General features: G+C 45.3%; 2 protein-coding genes across 2 annotated transcripts; both read left to right on the top strand.

The window, feature by feature from the left end:
- Window positions 1-17378: 17378 nt before the first annotated feature.
- LOC123411466 (basic blue protein-like) lies at window positions 17379-18810 on the top strand. Its single transcript, XM_045104413.1, has 2 exons — window positions 17379-17612; window positions 18411-18810. The coding sequence occupies exons 1-2, from the start codon at window positions 17432-17434 to the stop codon at window positions 18632-18634; spliced, it is 405 nt and encodes a 134-aa protein (XP_044960348.1). The 5' UTR covers window positions 17379-17431; the 3' UTR covers window positions 18635-18810.
- A 3144-nt stretch (window positions 18811-21954) lies between these two features.
- LOC123412016 lies at window positions 21955-23386 on the top strand. Its single transcript, XM_045104969.1, has one exon. The coding sequence runs from the start codon at window positions 22113-22115 to the stop codon at window positions 22803-22805; it is 693 nt and encodes a 230-aa protein (XP_044960904.1). The 5' UTR covers window positions 21955-22112; the 3' UTR covers window positions 22806-23386.
- Window positions 23387-23767: the final 381 nt, after the last annotated feature.

The raw sequence follows: 23767 nt of genomic DNA, 5'->3' as shown, positions 1-23767 counted from the left end.
TTGATTCTCAACTTCTGCCTTATAGATTTTAAAGTAGTGTAGAGCCTCATCTTTAGTATTTAACAGATACACATAGCAAAATCTAGTGGAATCGTCTATCAATGTCATGAAGTATTTCTTTCCACCTTTAGTCAACACACCATTCATCTCACAAAGATCAGAATGCATGAGTTCTAATGGTGCCAAGTGTCTCTCCTCTGCAGCCTTGTGAGGCTTGCGAGGTTGCTTTGCTTGCACACACGAGTGGCACTTAGAACCTTTGGCTAAAGTGAAAGTTGGGATTAAATTCAGTTTTGCTAGCCGCGACATAACACCGAAACTTATGTGACAAAGACGTGAATGCCAAACTTCAGATTCATTAACACTCGAATGAATATTGTTCACGACTTTATTACAAAAATCTACTAGAGAAAGGCGGAACAGACCTCCGCATTCATAACCTTTTCCAACGAAAAGTCCATATTTCGTAACTACTACTTTATTAGACTCGAACACCAACTTAAACCCTTCTCTACACAGAAGGGAGCCACTAACGAGATTCTTCTTGATGGCGGGGACATGCTGCACGTTCTTCAGCTGCACGATCCTTCCCGAAGTAAACTTCAGATCGACCGTGCCAACACCAAGAACAGAAGCACTCGCGCCATTCCCCATCAATACGGACCCGCGACCGGTGGCCTGATAAGAAGAGAACAATGATAAGTCAGCACACACATGAATATTTGCACCCGTGTCCACCCACCAATCGGTGGACTGACAAACTGTAAATACAGTAAGTAAATTACCGTACCCAGATGCACCGCTTTCATTGTTGCCCACAATCATGTTTGCAGACTTGGAGTCCTGCGCCGGCTTCTTGTACTTGTTTGGGCATTTGTTCGCCCAATGTTCCTCTGAACCACAAGTATAGCAGCCATCTCCCTTCTTATTCTTCTTGAAGGGCTTCTTTCCCTTCTTCTTGAAGTCGGTATTCTGTTGGACAGAATTCTTTCCCTTGGGCTTGTGAGAATTGAAGTTCCTCTGATGTACCATATTGGCAGCAGAAGAGCTTTCCACCGCTTTTCCATTGGAGTCCTTTGCTCTCGAGTTCTGCTCAACACTCAGATGGCCGATGATGTCCTCTACTGAGAACTCATGCCTCTGATGTTTCAGAGTAGTAGCAAAGTTCCTCCAGGAATTAGGGAGCTTAGCAATTATACAGCCCGCGACAAACTTGCCCGGCAAATTGCACTTAAGAACCTCAAGTTCCTTAGCTATGCATATTATCTCATGAGCTTGTTCCAATACATAACGGTTGTCAACCATCTTGTAATCGTGGAACTGCTCCATAACATACATCTCACTCCCAGCATCGGTGGCCCCGAATTTAGATTCGAGCGCCTCCCACAAGTCCTTGGCAACATGCATATGTAAATATGCATCAACCAGCTTATCTCCGATCACGCTAATGACTGCTCCAAGGAATAGGACGGTGGCCTCCTTAAACATCTTCTCCTGTTCAGGAGTGATAGTTTCCGTAGGAGTGACACCGGCTACCCAGAACACGTTCATAGCCGTGAGCCATAAGGTGGTTCTCGTTTGCCAACGCTTGAAAAAAGTACCGGTAAACTTATCCGGTTTCAGTGCAGCAGCAAAACCATTACTCGAAAAATTTCTACAGACATTAGGTTTTTGGATTGTTGAGTAAATAGGCAATTCTCCGAGTATATTAATCCACGAAATAATAACTAGCATGGCATTGACTAGACTAATGACATACTGATCTTGAGCTAACCTAGCACATACTACGCATATAGTGGATACATCTATGCAAACAAGTAGTACTGCTAGGATAAATACGAACATGAGGATAAACGAGTCATACCCTCCAATCGGCCAGTTGGCCGTAGCAGCAGCGGCGGCGGCGGCAGTATCCTCTGCCGTCTTCTTCTCGGCTTCCTCGCGGAGACGGTCAGCTTCGCTTGGTGAAGACATGGCGATGACGAGGGCGACGCGGACGTAGACGAAGCAGACGGACGGAGGCGAGCAGTCGCGTGATCGCTCCCCAAAAACCTAATCGGCCCTCTCCCGTACAGGAACCGGAGAGGCGAGGTTTCGGAGGCCTGCTCTCCCGTCGACCGTGTACGCGGTAAACGGGACGGAGTCGCCGGCGGCAGCAGCAGTTCAAGGAACGAACGCGTGAGGCAGATGTGATCTGATTCTCGTGACGGCTAGGGTAGGCGATCGCGTGCTTATAAAGGCGGCTGGATGGAGAGACGTGGGCCGAACCCACGTCCGAGTCGGTAACAGCCCACGATCCGACGTCTCGGATCGTGCCGTGTGCGTTACGTATTCTCCATTCCTGACCGACAAAAATAAGCGCGTAGGTATGAGCTCGGCTCGGCTCATTCCCGCAACCCGCGGCGCGTCGTGACGAGGCGTGGCGTGGGAGGAGGAGTGCGCGAGGGCACCTTCTCTTCTCACTCTCCAATAGCATGTGGAAGAGAGACCCTTATAAAGGGGTCCAAACTCTCCTCCACTAGCGGGGTGGGACTAAACTCCCACCACCTTGTCATGCCACCACCTACATGGGCCCTTGGAGATTTTTCTGAAATTCTCTAATGGGCCTAAAGCCCACCTCCAAATTTCAACAATCCCCCACCAGATCTCAAGGGCACATCGTGTTCCCTCGTTCCAATCACTGTTTTAATATACCAGCATTTCAGTGAAGACCTGTTAAGGTTGAGCTTCACCTAGAACAAGTAGCTACACCCCTTTACAACTCAACAATGGACTATGCCTTGAATTGTCAGTTTGGCGTAAAGGAGCTTCACCACAAGTCTTACTAGTACTAGACTGCCGAAGGTGACCCCTCGGGTGGAGCATATTAGTCACACTCCTGGCCTATTCATGAGTTTACTAGAAATCACCCAAACCTCATAGACTGTGACCAGCAGTCAAGCTCATATAGGTGTGTTCCTCCAAAGATCGCTCTGTAGGACAGCATCTTGCTTACATATAAGCTTTAGAACACATTAAGACAGTAGTCATCCTACCATACAGTATCCGAGAGTATTGCATCTCCAACGGAGTGGGTTAGTAAAGTTACTCTCCTCAGTTCACCACTGGCTTGTTTTCCCAGGTCCTACTTCACGGGATCTCCGATCATATAGGTTGGGTTACTACCATGGCAACTCATGTGGGTCTCATACCCATCTCCCTCGATGCACTATCTATCACAACACGTGATAGCCCTTTAGTAAAGGGATCTGCCAGATTCTTAGCCGTTTGGATATAATCCAACGCTATCACTCCGGAGTTTCTCAAACGTCTGACAGACTTCAATCTCATTCTTATATGTTTTTGGACTTCATATTGTCCTTTGAACTCTTCACTTTAACAATAACCGTTTGATTATCGCAGTTCATAAGGATAGCCGGAACCGGCTTCTCAACCACAGGTAAGTCCATCAAAAGATCTCGAAGAAGTTCTGCTTCGACACCAGATGTGTCTAATGCTGTTAATTCTGCTTCCATTGTCGACCTTGTTAAGATCGTTTGCTTGCAAGACTTCCAGGAAACAGCACCACCCCCAAGAGTAAACATATACCCAGTAGTGGCCTTCATCTCATCAGCATCAGAGATCCAATTCGCATCACTATACCCTTCAAGTACCGATGGGAATCCCGTATAGTGAAGCCCGTGGTTGACAGTACCTTTCAAGTAGCGCATAATTCTTTCAACAGCACGCCAATGAACATCGCCCGGGTTTGCAACAAACCGGCTAACTTTGCTCACAGCAAACGCGATGTCAGGCCTCGTTGCGCTAGCTAGGTACATAAGTGAACCGATAATTTGAGAGAATCTCAATTGGTGTATAGCTGTGCCCTTAAACTTTCTAATAAGCACACTAGGATCATATGGTGTTTGAGAAATTTTGCAGTCTGAATATCCAAAGCGACTTAAAATCTTCTCAACATAGTGGGATTGCAGAAGTGTAATCCCACCCTCATCATCTCTCAACAGCTTGATGTTCAAGATAACATCAGCCACCCCAAGGTCCTTCATCTCAAAGTTTTGAGACAGAAAAGACTTAACCTCCTCAATTACTTTGAGGTTGGTTCCAAATATCAGTATGTCATGAACATACAAGCACAATATAACTCCTTCGCCCCCACCATGGCGATAGTATACACATTTGTCAGCTTCATTAACAACGAAGCCAACAGATGTCAGAGTTGTATTAAACTTCTCATGCCATTGCTTAGGTGCTTGTCTCAGACCATATAAAGATTTCAGCAACTTACACATCTTTCCTTCCTGACCTTCTATCACAAAGCCATCTGGCTGTTGCATATAGATTTCCTCATTTAGCTCTCCATTCAGGAAAGCCGTCTTAACGCCCATTTGATAAACGAGAAGACCATGAGAGGCCGCCAATGAGAGTAGTACTCTAATGGTGGTCAGTCTAGCCACAGGTGAATAAGTATCGAAGAAATCTTCCTCTTCTTTCTGGGCATAGCCCTTGGCCACAAGCCTAGCCTTGTACTTTTCAATCGTACCATCGGGCCTAAGCTTCTTTTTGAACACCCACTTGCATCCCAATGGTTTGCAACCATAGGGACGATCAGTGATTTCCCATGTCCCGTTAGCCATGATGGAATCCATCTCGCTATGGACCGCAGCTTTCCAGTAATCAGCATCTGGAGAAGCATACGCTTCTGAAATAGAAGTGGGATTATCATCCACGAGGTATACGAAGAAATCATCACCAAAGGTCTTTGCAGTCCTTTGTCTCTTGCCCCTACCACGGGCTTCCTCGTCATCCTCCTCAGGATTTTCATCATGTGTTTGTTCATAATATTCCATAGGAATGGCAGGCTCAGGAGTTATCTCAGATTCCTGTCTAGAAGTGCTTTGCATATCTTTCATGGGAAATATATCCTCAAAGAATGTAGCATCCCTCGACTCCATTATTGTACCGACCTTCACGTCAGGTACCTCAGATTTCACTACTAGAAATCTATAGCCTACGCTATTCTTAGCGTATCCCAAATTAACGCAATCCACAGTCTTTGGTCCAAGCTTACGCTTCTTGGGGATCGGTACATTGACTTTCGCCAAGCAGCCCCAAGTACGTAAGTACGAGAGTGTCGTCCCTCTCTTCGACCACTCCTCGTAGGGAGTGACCTCATTATCTTTTGTAGGAACTTTATTCAGGACATGACACGCGGTCAATATAGCCTCCCCCCACCATGCCTTGGATAAACCCGATGTATCTAACATGGCGTTAACCAAATCAGTTAGAGTACGGTTTTTCCGCTCGGCAACCCCGTTTGACTGGGGTGAATAGGGAGGCGTCCTCTCATGAATAATGCCGTGTTCCGCACAAAATGAATCAAATTCGTTTGAGAAGTACTCTCCACCACGATCAGACCGGACTCGTTTAATTTTCTTTTCAAGTTGATTCTCAACTTCTGCCTTATAGATTTTAAAGTAGTGTAGAGCCTCATCTTTAGTATTTAACAGATACACATAGCAAAATCTAGTGGAATCGTCTATCAATGTCATGAAGTATTTCTTTCCACCTTTAGTCAACACACCATTCATCTCACAAAGATCAGAATGCATGAGTTCTAATGGTGCCAAGTGTCTCTCCTCTGCAGCCTTGTGAGGCTTGCGAGGTTGCTTTGCTTGCACACACGAGTGGCACTTAGAACCTTTGGCTAAAGTGAAAGTTGGGATTAAATTCAGTTTTGCTAGCCGCGACATAACACCGAAACTTATGTGACAAAGACGTGAATGCCAAACTTCAGATTCATTAACACTCGAATGAATATTGTTCACGACTTTATTACAAAAATCTACTAGAGAAAGGCGGAACAGACCTCCGCATTCATAACCTTTTCCAACGAAAAGTCCATATTTCGTAACTACTACTTTATTAGACTCGAACACCAACTTAAACCCTTCTCTACACAGAAGGGAGCCACTAACGAGATTCTTCTTGATGGCGGGGACATGCTGCACGTTCTTCAGCTGCACGATCCTTCCCGAAGTAAACTTCAGATCGACCGTGCCAACACCAAGAACAGAAGCACTCGCGCCATTCCCCATCAATACGGACCCGCGACCGGTGGCCTGATAAGAAGAGAACAATGATAAGTCAGCACACACATGAATATTTGCACCCGTGTCCACCCACCAATCGGTGGACTGACAAACTGTAAATACAGTAAGTAAATTACCGTACCCAGATGCACCGCTTTCATTGTTGCCCACAATCATGTTTGCAGACTTGGAGTCCTGCGCCGGCTTCTTGTACTTGTTTGGGCATTTGTTCGCCCAATGTTCCTCTGAACCACAAGTATAGCAGCCATCTCCCTTCTTATTCTTCTTGAAGGGCTTCTTTCCCTTCTTCTTGAAGTCGGTATTCTGTTGGACAGAATTCTTTCCCTTGGGCTTGTGAGAATTGAAGTTCCTCTGATGTACCATATTGGCAGCAGAAGAGCTTTCCACCGCTTTTCCATTGGAGTCCTTTGCTCTCGAGTTCTGCTCAACACTCAGATGGCCGATGATGTCCTCTACTGAGAACTCATGCCTCTGATGTTTCAGAGTAGTAGCAAAGTTCCTCCAGGAATTAGGGAGCTTAGCATTTATACAGCCCGCGACAAACTTGCCCGGCAAATTGCACTTAAGAACCTCAAGTTCCTTAGCTATGCATATTATCTCATGAGCTTGTTCCAATACATAACGGTTGTCAACCATCTTGTAATCGTGGAACTGCTCCATAACATACATCTCACTCCCAGCATCGGTGGCCCCGAATTTAGATTCGAGCGCCTCCCACAAGTCCTTGGCAACATGCATATGTAAATATGCATCAACCAGCTTATCTCCGATCACGCTAATGACTGCTCCAAGGAATAGGACGGTGGCCTCCTTAAACATCTTCTCCTGTTCAGGAGTGATAGTTTCCGTAGGAGTGACACCGGCTACTCAGAACACGTTCATAGCCGTGAGCCATAAGGTGGTTCTCGTTTGCCAACGCTTGAAAAAAGTACCGGTAAACTTATCCGGTTTCAGTGCAGCAGCAAAACCATTACTCGAAAAATTCCTACAGACATTAGGTTTTTGGATTGTTGAGTAAATAGGCAATTTTCCGAGTATATTAATCCACGAAATAATAACTAGCATGGCATTGACTAGACTAATGACATACTGATCTTGAGCTAACCTAGCACATACTACGCATATAGTGGATACATCTATGCAAACAAGTAGTACTGCTAGGATAAATACGAACATGAGGATAAACGAGTCATACCCTCCAATCGGCCAGTTGGCCGTAGCAGCAGCGGCGGCAGTATCCTCTGCCGTCTTCTTCTCGGCTTCCTCGCGGAGACGGTCAGCTTCGCTTGGTGAAGACATGGCGATGACGAGGGCGACGCGGACGTAGACGAAGCAGACGGACGGAGGCGAGCAGTCGCGTGATCGCTCCCCAAAAACCTAATCGCCCCTCTCCCGTACAGGAACTACGGAGAGGTGAGGTTTCAGAGGCCTGCTCTCCCGTCGACCGTGTACGCGGTAAACAGGACGGAGTCGCCGGCGGCAGCAGCAGTTCAAGGAACGAACGCGTGAGGCAGATATGATCTGATTCTCGTGACGGCTAGGGTAGGCGATCGCGTGCTTATAAAGCCGCGGGTTGTCGGGACGTGGCGAGGCGGGCGGAGGAGGAGTGCGCGAGGGCACCTTCTCTTCTCACTCTCCAATAGCATGTGGAAGAGAGACCCTTATAAAGGGGTCCAAACTCTCCTCCACTAGCGGGGTGGGACTAAACTCCCACCACCTTGTCATGCCACCACCTACATGGGCCCTTGGAGATTTTTCTGAAATTCTCTAATGGGCCTAAAGCCCACCTCCAAATTTCAACATGTTATCTACGAGAGTCTATGCTTCAGGGTGAATTGAGATATGTGTGGATGCATGTTTTGCTGTCTTTTCTTTTCTGTTTTCTTGTATTGATTTTTATCCACCTTCATGCGGCTAGTATGAAAGAAACTATGAATACATCGAAAATCCTATATATAATCATGTGTACTGTTGTTCAGCAAGGACGCAGTTCTGGATAGCACATCTATTTTTTTTTGTAGGTGCACTGAGTATCCATCCAACCACTCATGAACATATCTTTGATTGATAGAGTTTGTCTGCAAAGATATTACCAAAGCGTGTGCTGCAGATCCACCACCAGTTCAAAAAGTAAGCATTCCCAGTCTTGTTTCTGCCCTCTTAATTAGGTTATCTATGAATATTAAGCAAGTAGGAAGGATTTACCACTTTAGTGCGAAATGCATGTGAAATTAGACTCTTCTTCCCTGCCACCGGGTACATGTTGTAGCGGTGATCAAAATCAGGGAATTTGCAATATGGCTTTACTTTGGGTACTTACATCAAGGAAATAGAGGATTTTTTTTATGTAGGTCAAATATGAACATCGATGATATACTAGTCTTAGTCGAGCTTTATCTGTTATCTTTCTAGGCCTTTAGTTCACCATAACTTTACTTAAATGATCGGTCATACGTGTGGCACGACACAACATGGTTCACACGTTTTCATAACCATCTTGAAACATCAAACATATGACATGAACATTTATTTTTTATTTTTTGACTTAAAAATGTTTATCTCTTGAATAACGAATCAATAAAAATCTGTTTTCATCATTAAATCCGTCTCGACGTGATATTCCAAACTAGATCCATATTGATATGTTTCGATGACCTTTTTTGGAGCCAAAAGTTGTCATGATGTTTACACTGAAGTTGCCATAATGTTTACAATAAAATTGTCACAACACGTTTCATCTAGTTTTTTCTTCTAGATTTAAAGCTATCATTGTATTTGAACTACTTTTCATGGTAATTTTTATTAATTGACCATGGCAAATTTTAGTAATTAACCTGGCAAATTTAATTCATGAATCATGTCATTTTTTAGTAATTCATCATGGAGAATTGAGTTTATAGATAATGGCAATTTTAATATTTTGACCATGAAAATTCTACTATATTTAACATGGATTTTTTTACATGAACCATGGCAAATTTTAGTGCATGTATCATGGTAAATTTAAGTAATTCACCATGGCAATTTAGTTTATAGTTTATGGCAATTTTGAACCTTTGATCATGCATTTTTAAAGTAATTGATGTCATATTTCTTTTTTACTTATGAACCATGTCAAAATTATTTCATGAATCATGGCAAATTTTAGTAATTCACCATGACAAGTTTAGTTTCTTAATTCCTTTTTTTAACATGTCAAAATTTATTGTAAAAGTAGAAGAAAAAGTAGTTGAATTATATCATGACAACTTCACTATAATCATAATTGCAATTTATGTGTAATAGACTTGTCAACTTTTAACCAAAAAAGTCAAAGAAACATATCGATATGAGATCTAGTTTCAAAGATCTCATAGCGATGGATTTAGTGGTAAAAACGGTTTTTCAATCAAAATTTTCATTTAAGAGATAAAACATTTAAAAATCTGAAAAGACGAAAGTTTTTTGCTGATATCATCACTTACGTCACTTGTACAAGCATATATTGACATGACTCAAGGTGTGGTCATAGGGCGTGTTTGTGTGCGAGGGGGAGGGGGGTTACTTCGACACACGTGTGATGGTTATCGGCGTCCTAACTTTACTAGGCAGGTTTACTTCCATGTTCGCTAACTTAACCCCGATATAGTTAAAAAATGGTATTAAAATCAGAGCACTAGACCAAGCAGAAATGCATCTATTGATATGTGTGATGTGTAGTAAATTCAGTTTTTTTGTCAATTTATTACATGTTGATGTGCATTGATACAAATTCAATATAATATATACTAAAAGAATTCTTTCCTAGAAATAAATGAAGGAGTTTAATAGAACCGTCAACCATGTAAGAAGATACTTCATAAAATCAAGGCATGATTTGAATGTCGTCGTCAGTTTCTTCACATTCTAAAGCGATGGCTGATGGATATGGATAACTGGATTAAATTTAACTATAATGTCGTAATTTTAAAGGGCTATAGATAGCAAAAAGACAGTCCCTTGTAGAGGACATTTTTACTATTGTCTGTAGATGCTGTGAATGGTCACTATAGACAATAGCCATCTAAACTAATATACATGCCCTTAAGGAAAGGACCCCCTCCATGCCACGTTCGGATGTGCTGGGGAGCTGGCCAACCGTATGCACTGGGCAGGGCAACCGACGTTACACGGCTTAGAACATCTACAACAGACGTCCAACTGCCGCGCGAGTTAAAAACAGTTTGCAGCACCTAAAACGGTTGTGCGCGCGTAATAGACGTTATTTTTTCAATACGGCGTTTATATAATGCGACTGTTGAAGATGGTCTTATTCAATGACATCGTCCGCCCAATCCCACGGCAAGGGCTTTGGCAAACTAAACCCCTCCATGTTCCGGCAGGCAACTGGCAGGACCAACGGTCGACGTAGACGAGGAACGCAGGCGCGACCCAGTGCACGGGAGGCCGCATGCGGCGTGGCCAAAATACCAACATGATGGTGGCCTTGGTAACGCCCACGGCCCACCTATCTTTGACCCTAGAGGCAGGTTGTCCGTATGTGCCGTTTGGACATATCCAACGGCACGAAGAGCATGAAAAAACCCGACGACGGAAAATACTCAATGATTCCTGGGGAAGTCTGTTCCCAGAGTCTCACCATTCATTGCTACATGATCTGCTTCCATTGTTATATGTATTCTCATATTTTTCTCTGTATATAATCCTACGTTTAGTGGACCCCTCCATCGCATTGAACGAGCCTGCTAGCTGCCAACTATCCAAGTGTCTTACATACTCAACCTATGCTGCTCATTGTAGGTCTACTTACTGGACATAGTTTATCCGGTCCATCAATTCCAATTATCTATTAGGCACTGCAATCTTTTCTCTAACTAGATGATAACCGACGCCTTGTTGTGGAATTCCTAATCTATAACCATGATGGTACTCCCTCCGTCCAAAAATACTTGTCCAAGGAATAGATGTATCTAGATGTATTTTAGTTCTAGATACATCCATTTCTATCATTTTTACGACAAGTAATTCTGGACGGAGGGAGTAGATAAATTGAACAATTTTTGTAGTTGTTGTACATCATTCTTCATATCTGCATGCTTACTACATACACAAAAACTGATAAGCAAACACAAATATTGGCCATTATAGTGACTTGCAATACATGATAGTAAATGGTGGAGCTCCGATACCTATGTAAGAAGCGTTTGTACTAGAAATTTAGTTTTTTTTTCTTTCTAGAGTATATGGGAGTTTTTCCTTTGCGAAACTTTTTATACAAATACAAACGAAGGTCAAGTTTATTTTGAAAAACATCAGCTTTTCTTGAATTTTTCCCTAGTTACTAAAAAACCACTCCCATATCAGATGTATATACACTTTAAATGAACATTTTTTGGCATTTGATATTTATATTTTGGGATAACAAAGTGATTTCTAAGAATAACTTCCGTAATACTCCCATTATTGGCGGAACAAAACAAAATCAACGATATACAAGTTACTATTCACACTTTTTGCACTTTAATGTTTTTTGCACTGAAGTCAACGGCAATCTTTTCTTTCGTGAAACTATTTATATGACTACGAAAGGAGGTCAAGTTTATTTCGGAAAAGTTTTATTTTTTATTTTTGTAATCACTACAAAAGGTTCACATATCAGACATATATACAAATTAAATGAACATTTTTTGGACGTTTGGACATTTATTTTTGGAATGACAAAACAATTTTGATGGATAGCTTTTATTTTCGCATGGACTGCTTGAAACAACAATAACACAAATAGTTCATCGTACTATTCATTATCTATCTTAACCAAATTAAGACAGATTAAGTAGACAAATAAGACTTCTGTGCAAAAAAAGTAGACAAATAAGACCGACGTATTAAAAGGACCATGAAGCTTTACCAACGTCCAGTCGTCCACATTGCCAGGGACAGGTTCTGACACGAGCCACCTTCGAACAAAATAAGGCGTGTTCAGAAAAGCGACTATATTCGCTAATTTGACTACTGATCACGAGGCACCTGTGTGTTGTGAATACCAGGGGCATATATGTGTCCATAGACCAACAAACGTCCGCCTCCGCCACACGACACTAAAAAGCAGACGGCGTGAATGGCACTCTCGCCAATACCATGCAATGCAATGGCGTCCCTGCTTGACCCGGTTACCCTGTCTTTTTCGCCACGACTCGTGTCTAGCAACCGCGTTTTTCAAAGTTTGCATGCGCGCGGAAACGACAGACAATAGGCCATGTATACGCGTTCGTAGCGAAGAGCTAGCACGCGAGCTTTCCTCGACTTCTTTCTTTAACGCAAGTTGATCATCAACAAAGTTATCACAAGCTTTTATAAGCCGCCCAAACCGACCCAAGCCTTCGTCCAGTAGGTAAGAAGTCCTCCTCCTTTCAGCTCCCCCGTTCGCTCGTCGACGACTCGCAAGCGACGTCGACACTCGAGATCGTCGATCATGGAGGCGGTGCTGACCGGGATCATCAAGGTGGTGAAGGAGATAGCGAAGGCGGCGAGGACGGCCCGGGAGAACCGTAAGAGGTGCCTCGACCTCGCCGACCGCGCGCGCATCATCGGCGACATCCTCCAATTCGACTCCTCCACGGCGGGCACGGCCAGCAGCGCCGGCGGCTACACCTACACGGAGAAGATGAGAGAGCCCTCGCTGAAGAAGCTGAAGGCCGCGCTCGAGGAAGCGCGCGAGCTCGTCAAGTCTCAGCAGCAGCAGGGAGGCTTTGGCGACAGGGTCAAGGAGGTCGCCACGAGCGCCACAACGGCCGCCGAGTTCCTGAGGATCGAGACTTTGATCACCGCCTGCGTCGTCGACGTGGGCTTGGGGTTGCAGTTCGCCCCTCGCTATCGTGCCCTCCACACCAACACGGGGACCGGCTCAGCACCCATGGCCTCCTTTGTTCCGGAGCGTCACCACCAGAGCGCACCCATGGCCTTCCTTGTTCCGGAGCGCCACCAACAGAGCGCACCCATGGCCTTCCTTGTTCCGGAGAGTCACTATCAGAGCTGGCAGTTTTCGTCTCAATCATCGCAACAACACCAAAGTTCACAATTGCACCAGGGCTCGCAGTTTGCGTCTGCATCGTCACAACAACACCAGACTTCACACCTCCACCACAGCTCGCAGTTTGCGTCTCCGTCGTCGCAACAACATCAGAGCTCGCAGTTTGCGTCTCCATCATCGCAACAACATCAGAGCTCGCAGTTTGCGTCTTCGTCGTCGCAACAACATCAGAGCTCGCAGTTTGCGTCTCCGACGTCGCAACAATACCAGAGTTCGCAGCTGCGTCGGAGCTCGCAGTTTGCGTCTCCGTCGTCGCAACAACACCACCGGAGCTCGCAGTTTGCGTCTCCGTCGTCGCAACAGCACCAGAGTTCGCTGCATCGAGGCTCGCAGTTTGCGCCTCCGTCGTCGCAACAACACCAGAGTTCGCAGCTGCACCGGAGCTCACAGTTTGCGCCTCCGTCGTCGCAACAACACCAGAGTTCGCAGCTGCACCGGAGCTCGCAGTTTGCCCCTCCGTCGTCGCAACAACACCAGAGTTCGCAGCTGCACCGGAGCTCGCAGATTGCGTCTCCGTCGTCGCAACAGCACCAGAGTTCGCAGCTACACCAGAGCTCACAATTTGCGTCTCCATCGTCGCAATAGTACCAGAGCTCGCAGCTGCACCGGAGCTTGCAGTTTGCGTCTGCGTCGTCGCAACAGCACCAGAGCTCGCAGCTGCACCGGAGCTCATAGTTTGCGTCTCCGTCGTCGCAACAGCACCAGAGCTCGCAGTTCGCGTCTCCGTCGTCGCAACAGCACCAGACTTCTCAACTGTACCAGAGCTACCAGTTTGTGTCTCCGTCGTTGCAACTTCACCAGAGTTTGCAGTCCACGCCGCCACTGTCGCCACCCTAGGAGCGCTTCCCGTCGATGATGTGGGCGACGCAGCAGCAACAACATAGTTTCCAGTCCATACTACCACTGTCTCAACACCAGGATGGCTTGTCGTCCACGATGTGGTCGTCGCAGCAGCACCAGAGCTCGCAATCCGTAACGTGACCGTTGCAGGAGCACCAGAGCTTGCCGCGACGCACGAGCTCACGTCTGGAAATCCTAAGCTTCCGGCCCGAGGAGTCATTGTCCCAGCAGCAACGGAGCTCGTCGTCCATGACGCCGTCGTCACAACACCATGAGAACTTGCGGCAACACCAGCAGCAGCGGAGGCTCCAGCTGGGGGATTCGTCGTCGTCGCAACAGCAACATAACTCGCATTCCGCGGTGCAATCGCCGCAGCAGCGCCAGAGCTCGAGGCAGCGGTAACAGTTGATCTCTCAGCTCGCGAGCTTGCAACAGCAGCAGAGTTCGCAGCCCGCAGCCCCGCGCACCACCGTCGCAGCTGTTAGGAATAATCACGATTAGGTAAACTAGTCCGGGACGGACTACTAGCTGTGGCCCGAGTCGGCTACGTACGTATAGGTAGTATTGCTAATATATATGTACGTGGTTCCTCTGTAACAGATCAATCTCAGATCAAGATCAATACAGAGCAATAGATCAACAGGATCGACAAGGCCCTGGTTTAGCCATCTAATCCTTTGTGTTTCGCCGAGTTGTGAAAGTCTAATCGAGTAAGCTTCCAGCCATTGGTACGTGCTCAGCTAACTAGCTTTGTACGTGCACCTTGTCTCAGGAAGAATCGATCAGCGTGGTATTGTATGTACGAGTTCGGTCGACGGAAAGTACTCGTCAAGGAGCCGACGTACAACGCGCCTGTGCTAACAACAACACCTGATCTCTCAGCTGTCCGTGGACCAATGATTTCCTGTCCTGGAACTGATTTGGTGATTCCCCATAGAAACGTGTAATTGTCTACTCTTCGCTGACTAATAATCAAGGCCGGTGATGGCTTGCCTGTGATGTTTCCCTTTGGTTTTCATTTCGAGCGACATGTACGCACAACGATTACTTTGTAGCGTTTAATCACGAATTCGCGGTACAATTGGGTTTTCTTTTTGGAGGGAACAACCGGAGAATATTGGGACTGGAAAGAAAAAGGGAAGAGAAGTTTCATTTTTAATTTGGTGATTTCTTTGAATAATAACAATATCTTTTACAATAGAAGTGGTCAGGAAATCCCGGGGTTTATCATACAACCCCGATTCATGTCTCTCAAAACTAAATTGTACATGATCATGGGCACACCCATTAGCTTCTTGCAGACAATAATTTATAGTCGCCTTGCCGAAAGAGCTTATCAACTTGGGACAATCACTGCTCCCGACACCCGATACTTAGGCGGATTCTAGTTAGCTTGGACGATCTTGCAATAGAGAGGATATACCAAGCTCTTGTGCTAGTCGTAGTCCCTTTTTGTTTCTACTATCTTTAGGAATTCTGTCCCGGATTGTATCCGGAAAACCTTATGTAATGATTTGCTGTGATCAATAAAGTGCCGTGTTCTCTAAAAAAAAAAAAAAAATGACACCGCTAACGACGTTTCCATACCAGTGCATGATGTTTAAATTCCACAAATGCAGCTATGAAGCTTCCTGACGAGTCGCGTATAGGATTGCACCGCACGCATCTGCACCTGAGTCCACGTGGTATGAAGCATCGACATTCAAATTAATTAATACATCCCGTCGCCGGCCTTGACCAGCACGTCTCCCGTTGGGAAACAATCTTCTTTCAGCTACCCAATCTGTAAAGAAGGAATTACTGTCATTCATGACATCAAACTGATATTGTTAGATTCGTCACGAGATATTTATGTGAGGCAACTTAGTTGCGTTACATTGAAGACAAAATGACTCACATTGTCAATCTACGAGACCAATTGTGCCACATACTGCAATCTAGTATATTTCGTTGGATTCTTGTAAACAATTATAAAGCAGTATTACTGAATACTGATTGCTCTTCTACCGTTGATCCATTGTTCTTCATTCAACTTCCTTAGCCCCTGCGGCGAAGACTGTTTTGTGTCAAAATAAACATAGTTCTTGACCTTCTTATCCTTTATTGCTGAATCTAATCTTGCTTTCTTTGGCCCCGGCACGCTACCATCACCAATTCCATAGCATTCTCTCCAGGAACAAGAAGGCCTCCGAGCAGATTTGAACATACAAGCTCCGAAGCTTGTCAAGTAGGGGAGAGAAGGTGGTTGGCTGCTACCTTTGCTAGTTTTTTTACTTTAAGGACAGATTACCTTTACCACACATTTTTTTAAGAACAGGCTACCTTTACCATACATGTGGGCGACAAATTTGAACCCCTCCACGTGCTTGAACGCCTCACCCACTCCCTGGCCCAACACGGCACACAAACATGAACACCTCTATTAGGTCGATGGTCGATGGCCTAATCTCATACTCCCTCTGTTTCTAAATATAAGTCTTTCTAAATATTCCACTAAGGACTACATACGGAGTAAAATAAATGAATTCACACTTTAAAATATGTCTATATTGATCTATATAGTCCCGTAGGTAGTACATAGTGGAATCTTTAGAAAGATTTATATTCAGGAACGAAGGGAGTACAATGTAAAAAAAACTCATCTGCAGACGTCATTCATCTTCCGTTTGGCCACAGTTAGCAAATGTCAGATGGAAGCGTTCGTACTCCTCCATGAGAAGCCGCGTTGGGTATATATTGATAGGAGGCAGGAAAGGCCCCTGCCGTGGCTTACAAGAATTCCACGATGGTGGAGTCGGTAGGATATGGAGTTAGTTAGAGATAGAGATAGATACAAGTAGTTGAGATTACAAACAACATATCTCTAAGTCTAATATATCTTTAAGTCTAACGGCAAACTACGATACTAGCCTATTTCTAACGTGTAGTATTCTAAAAGGATTAAATTTATTTTCGAAGGTATAGAGCCTAATCTTTTCATCCCTTAAAATAACTCAATATATCTAATGCAATAAAAGAAAACTATTAATGCTAAAATTATTTAGAACATATCTCATACAGTAAATGGACCTCACAAAAGCAGAGAAGTGAGCAATTATGAAAGTTATTCAAGCGCATTTACTAGAAATAATAGAAGCTCTTACATTTGATTTGTATATATAGTAAAAGTTATATAGTATAGGATCTTGGAATATTAAAGTTATATGCACATCAAATTAAATGCAGATTTCCCTAGATATATAGCTTCTCTATCTTGGAACGAGTCAAATGTAGATGTCTTTACTTCTTAATTATTAATTAATTTCAAATATTGCATGAGTGACTGAACCTTGATCATGAGCCTTTAAATGATGTGTTTCCCTTCGGGACCAACACACATCAAACTCACTTTTAGTAGTGAAAAAAAGAGGCAATGGCACTAGGAAGAAGCATGAGCTGCACTGGCGCCGTTGCTCTTGTGTTGGTGATAACTTTGTGTTGCGCAAACTGTGGTTTTAGCAAGACGGAGTGGATAGTCGGGGGTCACAAGGGATGGACCTTTGGTGTTCATGGCTGGGAGAATAACAAGACCTTTTACCCTGGTGACGTGCTTGGTAAGTATGGTAGATAACCGTTAATTTGATGCACATGAATGTTCATTTGAAAGTATAAGATGTTATATTATATATATGTTTCATGTGATGGAAATAATTAGTTTCATATCATAACAACCCACGTCCTAGCCACAATATTGATCTTGTTTGAGATCATCGTGCCCTAATTGAAATTTCAGTTAATGGAGAAATTGTTGGATGAACGATGGCTTAGAGCACAGGCTACGCCAATCAAGGCCAACATATCACACATATAGGAGTGGCCAGTCCCTGATAAAAAATGGATGGCTCGTCATAGGTAGATTGCCATATGGAAGATCCTATTGGTTTCCATATGGGTTTACATATTAACTTTACCACACTTATTTTCATGCAAACTACATGTAAAAACTTCCCGCATAAAAAAAGTTGCATGTAATAACAAAATGTTAGACATATTTATCAAAGTTTAGTAAACGTATATACTTTTGTAAAACTGGTTGGGGCCGAAAATAGTTTAGTGTGGTACAATGCAAATGAACCAAATAACATCCATTAAGCAACTATAACATGTTTACCAAATTTTGACAAAATATGGCTATAAATTAGTCTCTCCGTCCCATAATATAAGAGGATGGAGCATGTACAAAATATTTTTATTTGACTAAATATTGTGTTATAAAGATCCATTGTAATTATAATACTACATCATTCACGCATAACTTCTAAGATCCATAAACTTGTTGTTTAATTATTAGGTCCTGGTTTGATTCCAAGCAATATGGAATGTATGGAACTGACCGTGTGCCATTCATGCAGTGTTCAAGTACAATCCGAAGATGCATAACGTGGTGGTAGTGAATAAAGACGAGTCGTTCTTCTGCAGGGCTGGTGCTGTCGGGGACGACATATATACCTCTGGCTACGACAAGCTCGAGCTCAGTAACCAAGGCCCCAAGATGTACGCCATCAGCTCCAAATTTGGAGACTGTGAGCATGGAATGAGGATTGAAGTTCCCATCACAACAAAGATGATCCACTGATAGGCTGACTACTTGATAAGCCTGTAGTTTCATTTTAGTTATTATATTGCTCAAATAACGGAAGGACATCTAAATTATGCGCCAATGTGTTGCAAGACATGTCTGAAAGTGATGTAGACTGCACTGCAGGTTATGGGTGCAATTGTTTTGGCAAGTGGGCAATTATTCCCAAAGCATAGTATATGTCCCCAAGATAATTATGCCTCATCAAAGGAGCTAGAAGAGGTCAAAGGAGTAGCTTCTAATGCTGCTCCTTGTTGGCACCATAATGGGACTCCACCCGGCTGCCTCAGACTCGAAGAGGGCAAAAGATGCACATACTCCCTCCTTTCTAAAATAATTGAAATTATAGGTTTGTCGTAAGTCAAACTTGTTTATGTTGACAAACTTTATAGAAAAATGTGCTAAGATCTTTTTTTTAGAAATGGAGGTTAAATCCCCAGCCTGCATCAATTGATGCATGCAACCATCTTTATTAATTATTTGACAAATGTCTGATAAAAATATACGTCAAACCACCCGAAGCTACCATGCACACCTACAAACTCGATAATGTGGAGTACTCCCACTCTCCATATTTAAAACCGGTGTTGTCGCCAATCCATCCACATAACGTATCGGGACAAACAGTCGGTGCAGCAGACCTAAAGCGCACACCACATGCACACATTAGAAGCCGCCATCATCATCAATCCACTGATCCATCTTCACGAGATCCGTATCATCTTTGCCAGTCCGAACATCCGTCGACGCCACTAGGGCGCCAAACAGCGCCACCGCCTTCGCTCATCCATCCAGACGCGAAGATTCTGAAAGAACTGTCGTGCGTAGCACCTGCCAACCAGGCATGACTCAGCGTAGCACCTGTCGGCCAGGCATGACTTGACAGCTCCACCAAAGCTCTGAGCAAGATGAAGCCGCTCCACCTCATGCTCTGCTCCACAAACGATGCTCCCATGAGAGAAACGGCACCGCAGTATTGCCATCGTCCGATCTGGAAGGTCAGATCTTAGGGTTTCCTCCGAAGTAGTGCCCACCACCAGCAACCGTCAAGGACCCACACAGTGCCCACCACCACTCAGCCCTTAGGGTGACGCCTTCAGGAAGTTCACGACATCAAGGAAGCCGCCGCCGCCCACCGAAGTTAGGGTTTTCACCCGAGAGGCGGAGAGGTGGGAAGTGGAGGAGCAGACGTAGACCGACATCTCCAAGAAGAACAACGACGCCATTGAGCATCAGGTTTCCCCCAATCTGGATCGCCTCCACCAGCTTCATCCGTGGCCACGCCGGCACCGCCAGAAACCTGCAGGAGAGAAGCACACCGATCAGGGGCAAGAGGACAGTGACTGGATCAGGCGCCGCCGGTCGCCAGAACAGCCGCGCAGGCCCTGGTCCATCGAAGACGGCACCACGAGTCGTGACCCGCTCCAGCGACCCACAACGGCCGCTACCACCCCCCGTGTCGCCCGCAAATCCTGATCCACCAGATCGGGACGCCACCGCACCAGATCTACAGGGCACGCTGCCGCCACGTTCCCAGGTCACCACGCAGCCTGCACAGCCGCGCCACCCAACCGTGTCGTTGGCCCGGCTGCGCACACGCCATCACAAGCACTGCATCCTGGTGAGGCCGCCACACCCGCGTTGCGCGCCCCGGTCGAGGAGGAAGAAGGCCCCACCGCTGGCCAACCACAAGGGGCTTTGCCCCTGTCGACGGCGAGAGGAGAGTCAGGGACGGAGGGAAGTAGGCAGGCGGCGGCGGATCCACCCGAGTCGAAATGTGCTAAGATCTACAACATCAAATACACATATGATGGGACCTCCTATGATCTCACTAATAGCACAGGAATTACTGGTGGATACAAGAATTTGGGTAGTTAGATTACACGAACAACTGAGAACAAGGGAATTTGGAGGAGAGCGAGAGGTGGGAGAGGAAGCCGTTGTGCTATCTCAACCGTGATCCAACAGGATGACTTCTTCGATGCCCTCTTGTGCTGTTTGTAGTAGTTGACTTCGATGGCTTGGCCTTTGGCCCACTCCACTGCTGCCCGTCCACAGCCCAACCGTGGAGGGTTGTTAACAACATGGCTGCCTTAGAATGGAAGAGTGCAAAAGATGCACATACTCCCTCCATTCTAAAATAATCAAAATTATAGGTTTGTCGTAAGTCAAATTTATTTATGTTTGATTAACTTTATAGAAAAATGTGCTAGGATCTAGCACATCAAATACACATATGAGAACCCTCATTGAGAAAAATACACATATGATGAATATACATTTAACTAAAAATCCCATATAGTACTAATTTGGTGTTCTCGATGTTTCTAGAGACTTGATTAAACTTATATACATTTGACTTAGGACAAACTCAAAATTATTTTGAAACGGAAGCCATACATCACTATAGACGTGGCATGATAGATGATGCTCAAATAGTGGTCTTTGATCATCATCCGTAAATTCATGAACTCTTGACCTAATGAATTTCTCGTCTTGGCCTATCTGCATTTTTTTTTGCGAAGATGGTCTATCTGCAGTTGATGGAATCATATAGGGCCATATTGGTTGCTAGTGGACCCCATCAATCAATCTGGGACCATACTAACTCGGCACTCAACATTGTCGGTCCAGTGTCTAATACTCTCTTCGTCCTAAAATTCTTGTCTTACCTTTGTTTAAAAATAAATGTATCTAAATACTAAAACTTGACTAAATACATTCATATATAAATAAATTCAAGACAAGAATTTTGGAACAGAGTACTCTAATTTAGATTACTATATGGTGTGCCTAGAGCCGTACTTGGCTTACATATCATTTGTCATGATCCCGTGTTTCAGCCAGCACTCAACCATAAACATGAAAAAATTTGGTAACCACGAGAGTTATACTTGACTTGCATATCATTTCACGTGAGCCCGTGTCTCAGTACTCGGCCACAATAAACATGAGAAAACCTCGCCTGGCAACCACGATAGCGGGGTAACTCACACTTACATACTCCCTCCGTTCTTAAATATAAGTCTTTAACGATTATACTAGGAATTTACATACGAAGCAAAATGAGTGAATCTACATTCTAAAGTATGTCTATATACATCCGTATATAGTCTACTAGTAAAATTTCTAGAAATACTTATATTTAGGAACGGAGGGAGTAGTAATTAATTATGGCTAAGTTGACAAAATAGATTACACCGGTGCAAGCCCTATTTTTCTCAGACATGTTTGGGTTGTTTCTTTATCTCTAAAATTAGTTTGCCCAATTTAAGAACCAAACAAGGCAGTACAATCCCTCGGCCACGCAACCTCAACACCTGAACCGGCCTTCCCAAATTGGAAACGGGAGGCTTTGCTCCCCGCGGGAAAGAGAGGGAGCCTCCGACGAGCAGCAGCCTCTCTCGGGCGGAGGAGGAGGAGGAGCTCGTCCACACCCCCGAGCAAGCCTCTCCTCGCCCCGCCGGGGACGACGATGGTAAGGTGGTCGCCGCCGCCGCCGCGGGACGTCGAGCATTTCCCCTCTCTGGGCGGCCACGACCCCGTCTCGCTGTCCCTGTTCGTGGCGTGCGTCGCGGCCACCGTGGCGATCGCCTCCACCATGTGCTCGGCGTGCGGCCGCAAGCCCAAGGCGGTCAGCCAGGAGCCCGACGCTGCCGGGGACGCGAATGCCTCCGATGCCTCCGGGAGCCAGCAGGGCGGCGCTGGGGGGAAGGAGGAGGAGGAGGTGGTGACGCTGCCGCCGGACCTGGGCACGCACGGGCCGATCGAGGCGGCGCCGCTGCCCAAGTCGGCGTCGCGGCGGAAGCTGTCCGTGTCCATGTCCATGGGCGTGGGCAAGAGCATGTCCATGGGCGTGGGCAAGAGCATCGCCAACATCCCGGACAAGATAAAGCAGAGCAAGCGGGAGCTGCGCGGCAAGGAAAAGGACGACCCCGAGGACACGCTGTGGAAGAAGTCCATCATCCTCGGCGAGAAGTGCAAGATCCCCGGCGAGAGGGACGCCGAGGCCTCCGACCCCGACGCGGCCGCCGACGCCGCGGACGAGATGACCGCCGGCGCCTTCCGCCGCTCCAGCTACTCCCGGCCCGTGTCCCGGTCCAACTCTTTCTCCGTCCACCAGCCCCTACCCGAGCCTCCCGCCATGCAATCATACTCTAAATCTTGAGCAAGGAAGCTACATATGCAGTACATACATACGTCGTGTGTAGGAGGAAGAAGCTGTCTGCTATGCATGCTAGTGGTGATGAAGGGCTGCATCCGTTGTGTGGTGTGGTGTGGTGTTGTGCGCGTACATGCATTTCATCTTCTTCTTGTTTGGCGAATTTCGAGATTAATGCATGGCTGATCGGTTGATCTTTCGAACAGGTGAGGGGGGTGCATGCGGTTAGTGTTGGTGACAATTACATTACATATATTTTCTGACTGCAAATGTTGATCATCGTAATAAACACAATAAGGGGTTTGCTTCAATTTTACATAGCTCTTGATGCTTCCACGTGTTATGTTATGCTCCAAATTTAAGTATAAGGATAAAGGCTAACTTTTGATGGACGAGTGGAGCGAGGCCTGTCGCGTGTAGACTTGGGCCGAAAAGTATTGAACTCAATCACATGTGTTATATATACTCTTTTAATTTCTCGTAAAGGATAAGTCGATCAGTTGTAAATCTTCGATGTTTGTAACCTCTTTCAATATAGTGAATTCGATGTTTGTAACCTCTTTCAATATAGTGAATTCAAATGGCTATCGCCCGTGGTATTTTTTCTTCCTTCACCTTGAAAGGGGTTTTCATGTTAAAATATCATGTCTCATATGTTGATTTCGTTCTTCGTTGTTTGTTTGATTTACGTGTCATATCTCTAACACCACGGCTACTACTTGCTTCCTCCATGCAAGTGCAATTGAGGATATTCCCAGGCTTCTGATTGGTCTTTGTTTTCGGGCAAGACTATAATAACATCATACCAGGATTCAGCAACAACACGAGGACCAGAAGATGCACACGATCAACGCACGCACCCACACACAAATTTTTTTAAAACAACCCCGTCTTTGATGAAAGCAATGCATCATGGCAAACTTGCATGTTTCGAAACAACGCTTCCAATGAAGATATGGAGGCACGAA

Source organism: Hordeum vulgare, chromosome 7H (assembly GCF_904849725.1).
Source record: "Hordeum vulgare subsp. vulgare chromosome 7H, MorexV3_pseudomolecules_assembly, whole genome shotgun sequence".
NCBI lineage: Eukaryota > Viridiplantae > Streptophyta > Magnoliopsida > Poales > Poaceae > Hordeum > Hordeum vulgare.
The sequence above is the reverse complement of the archived record's forward strand: the minus strand, read 5'-3'. Positions and strand labels throughout refer to the sequence as shown.

What these genes read in the sequence shown, in the direction of transcription:
- LOC123411466 (XM_045104413.1), top strand. Translation starts at nt 17,432, where the DNA reads ATGGCACTAGGAAGAAGCATGAGCTGCACTGGCGCCGTTGCTCTTGTG. An exon ending in TTACCCTGGTGACGTGCTTG is followed by an intron (nt 17,613 to 18,410) that starts GTAAGTATGGTA and finishes CCATTCATGCAG; the next exon opens with TGTTCAAGTACAATCCGAAG.
- LOC123412016 (XM_045104969.1), top strand. Translation starts at nt 22,113, where the DNA reads ATGGTAAGGTGGTCGCCGCCGCCGCCGCGGGACGTCGAGCATTTCCCC.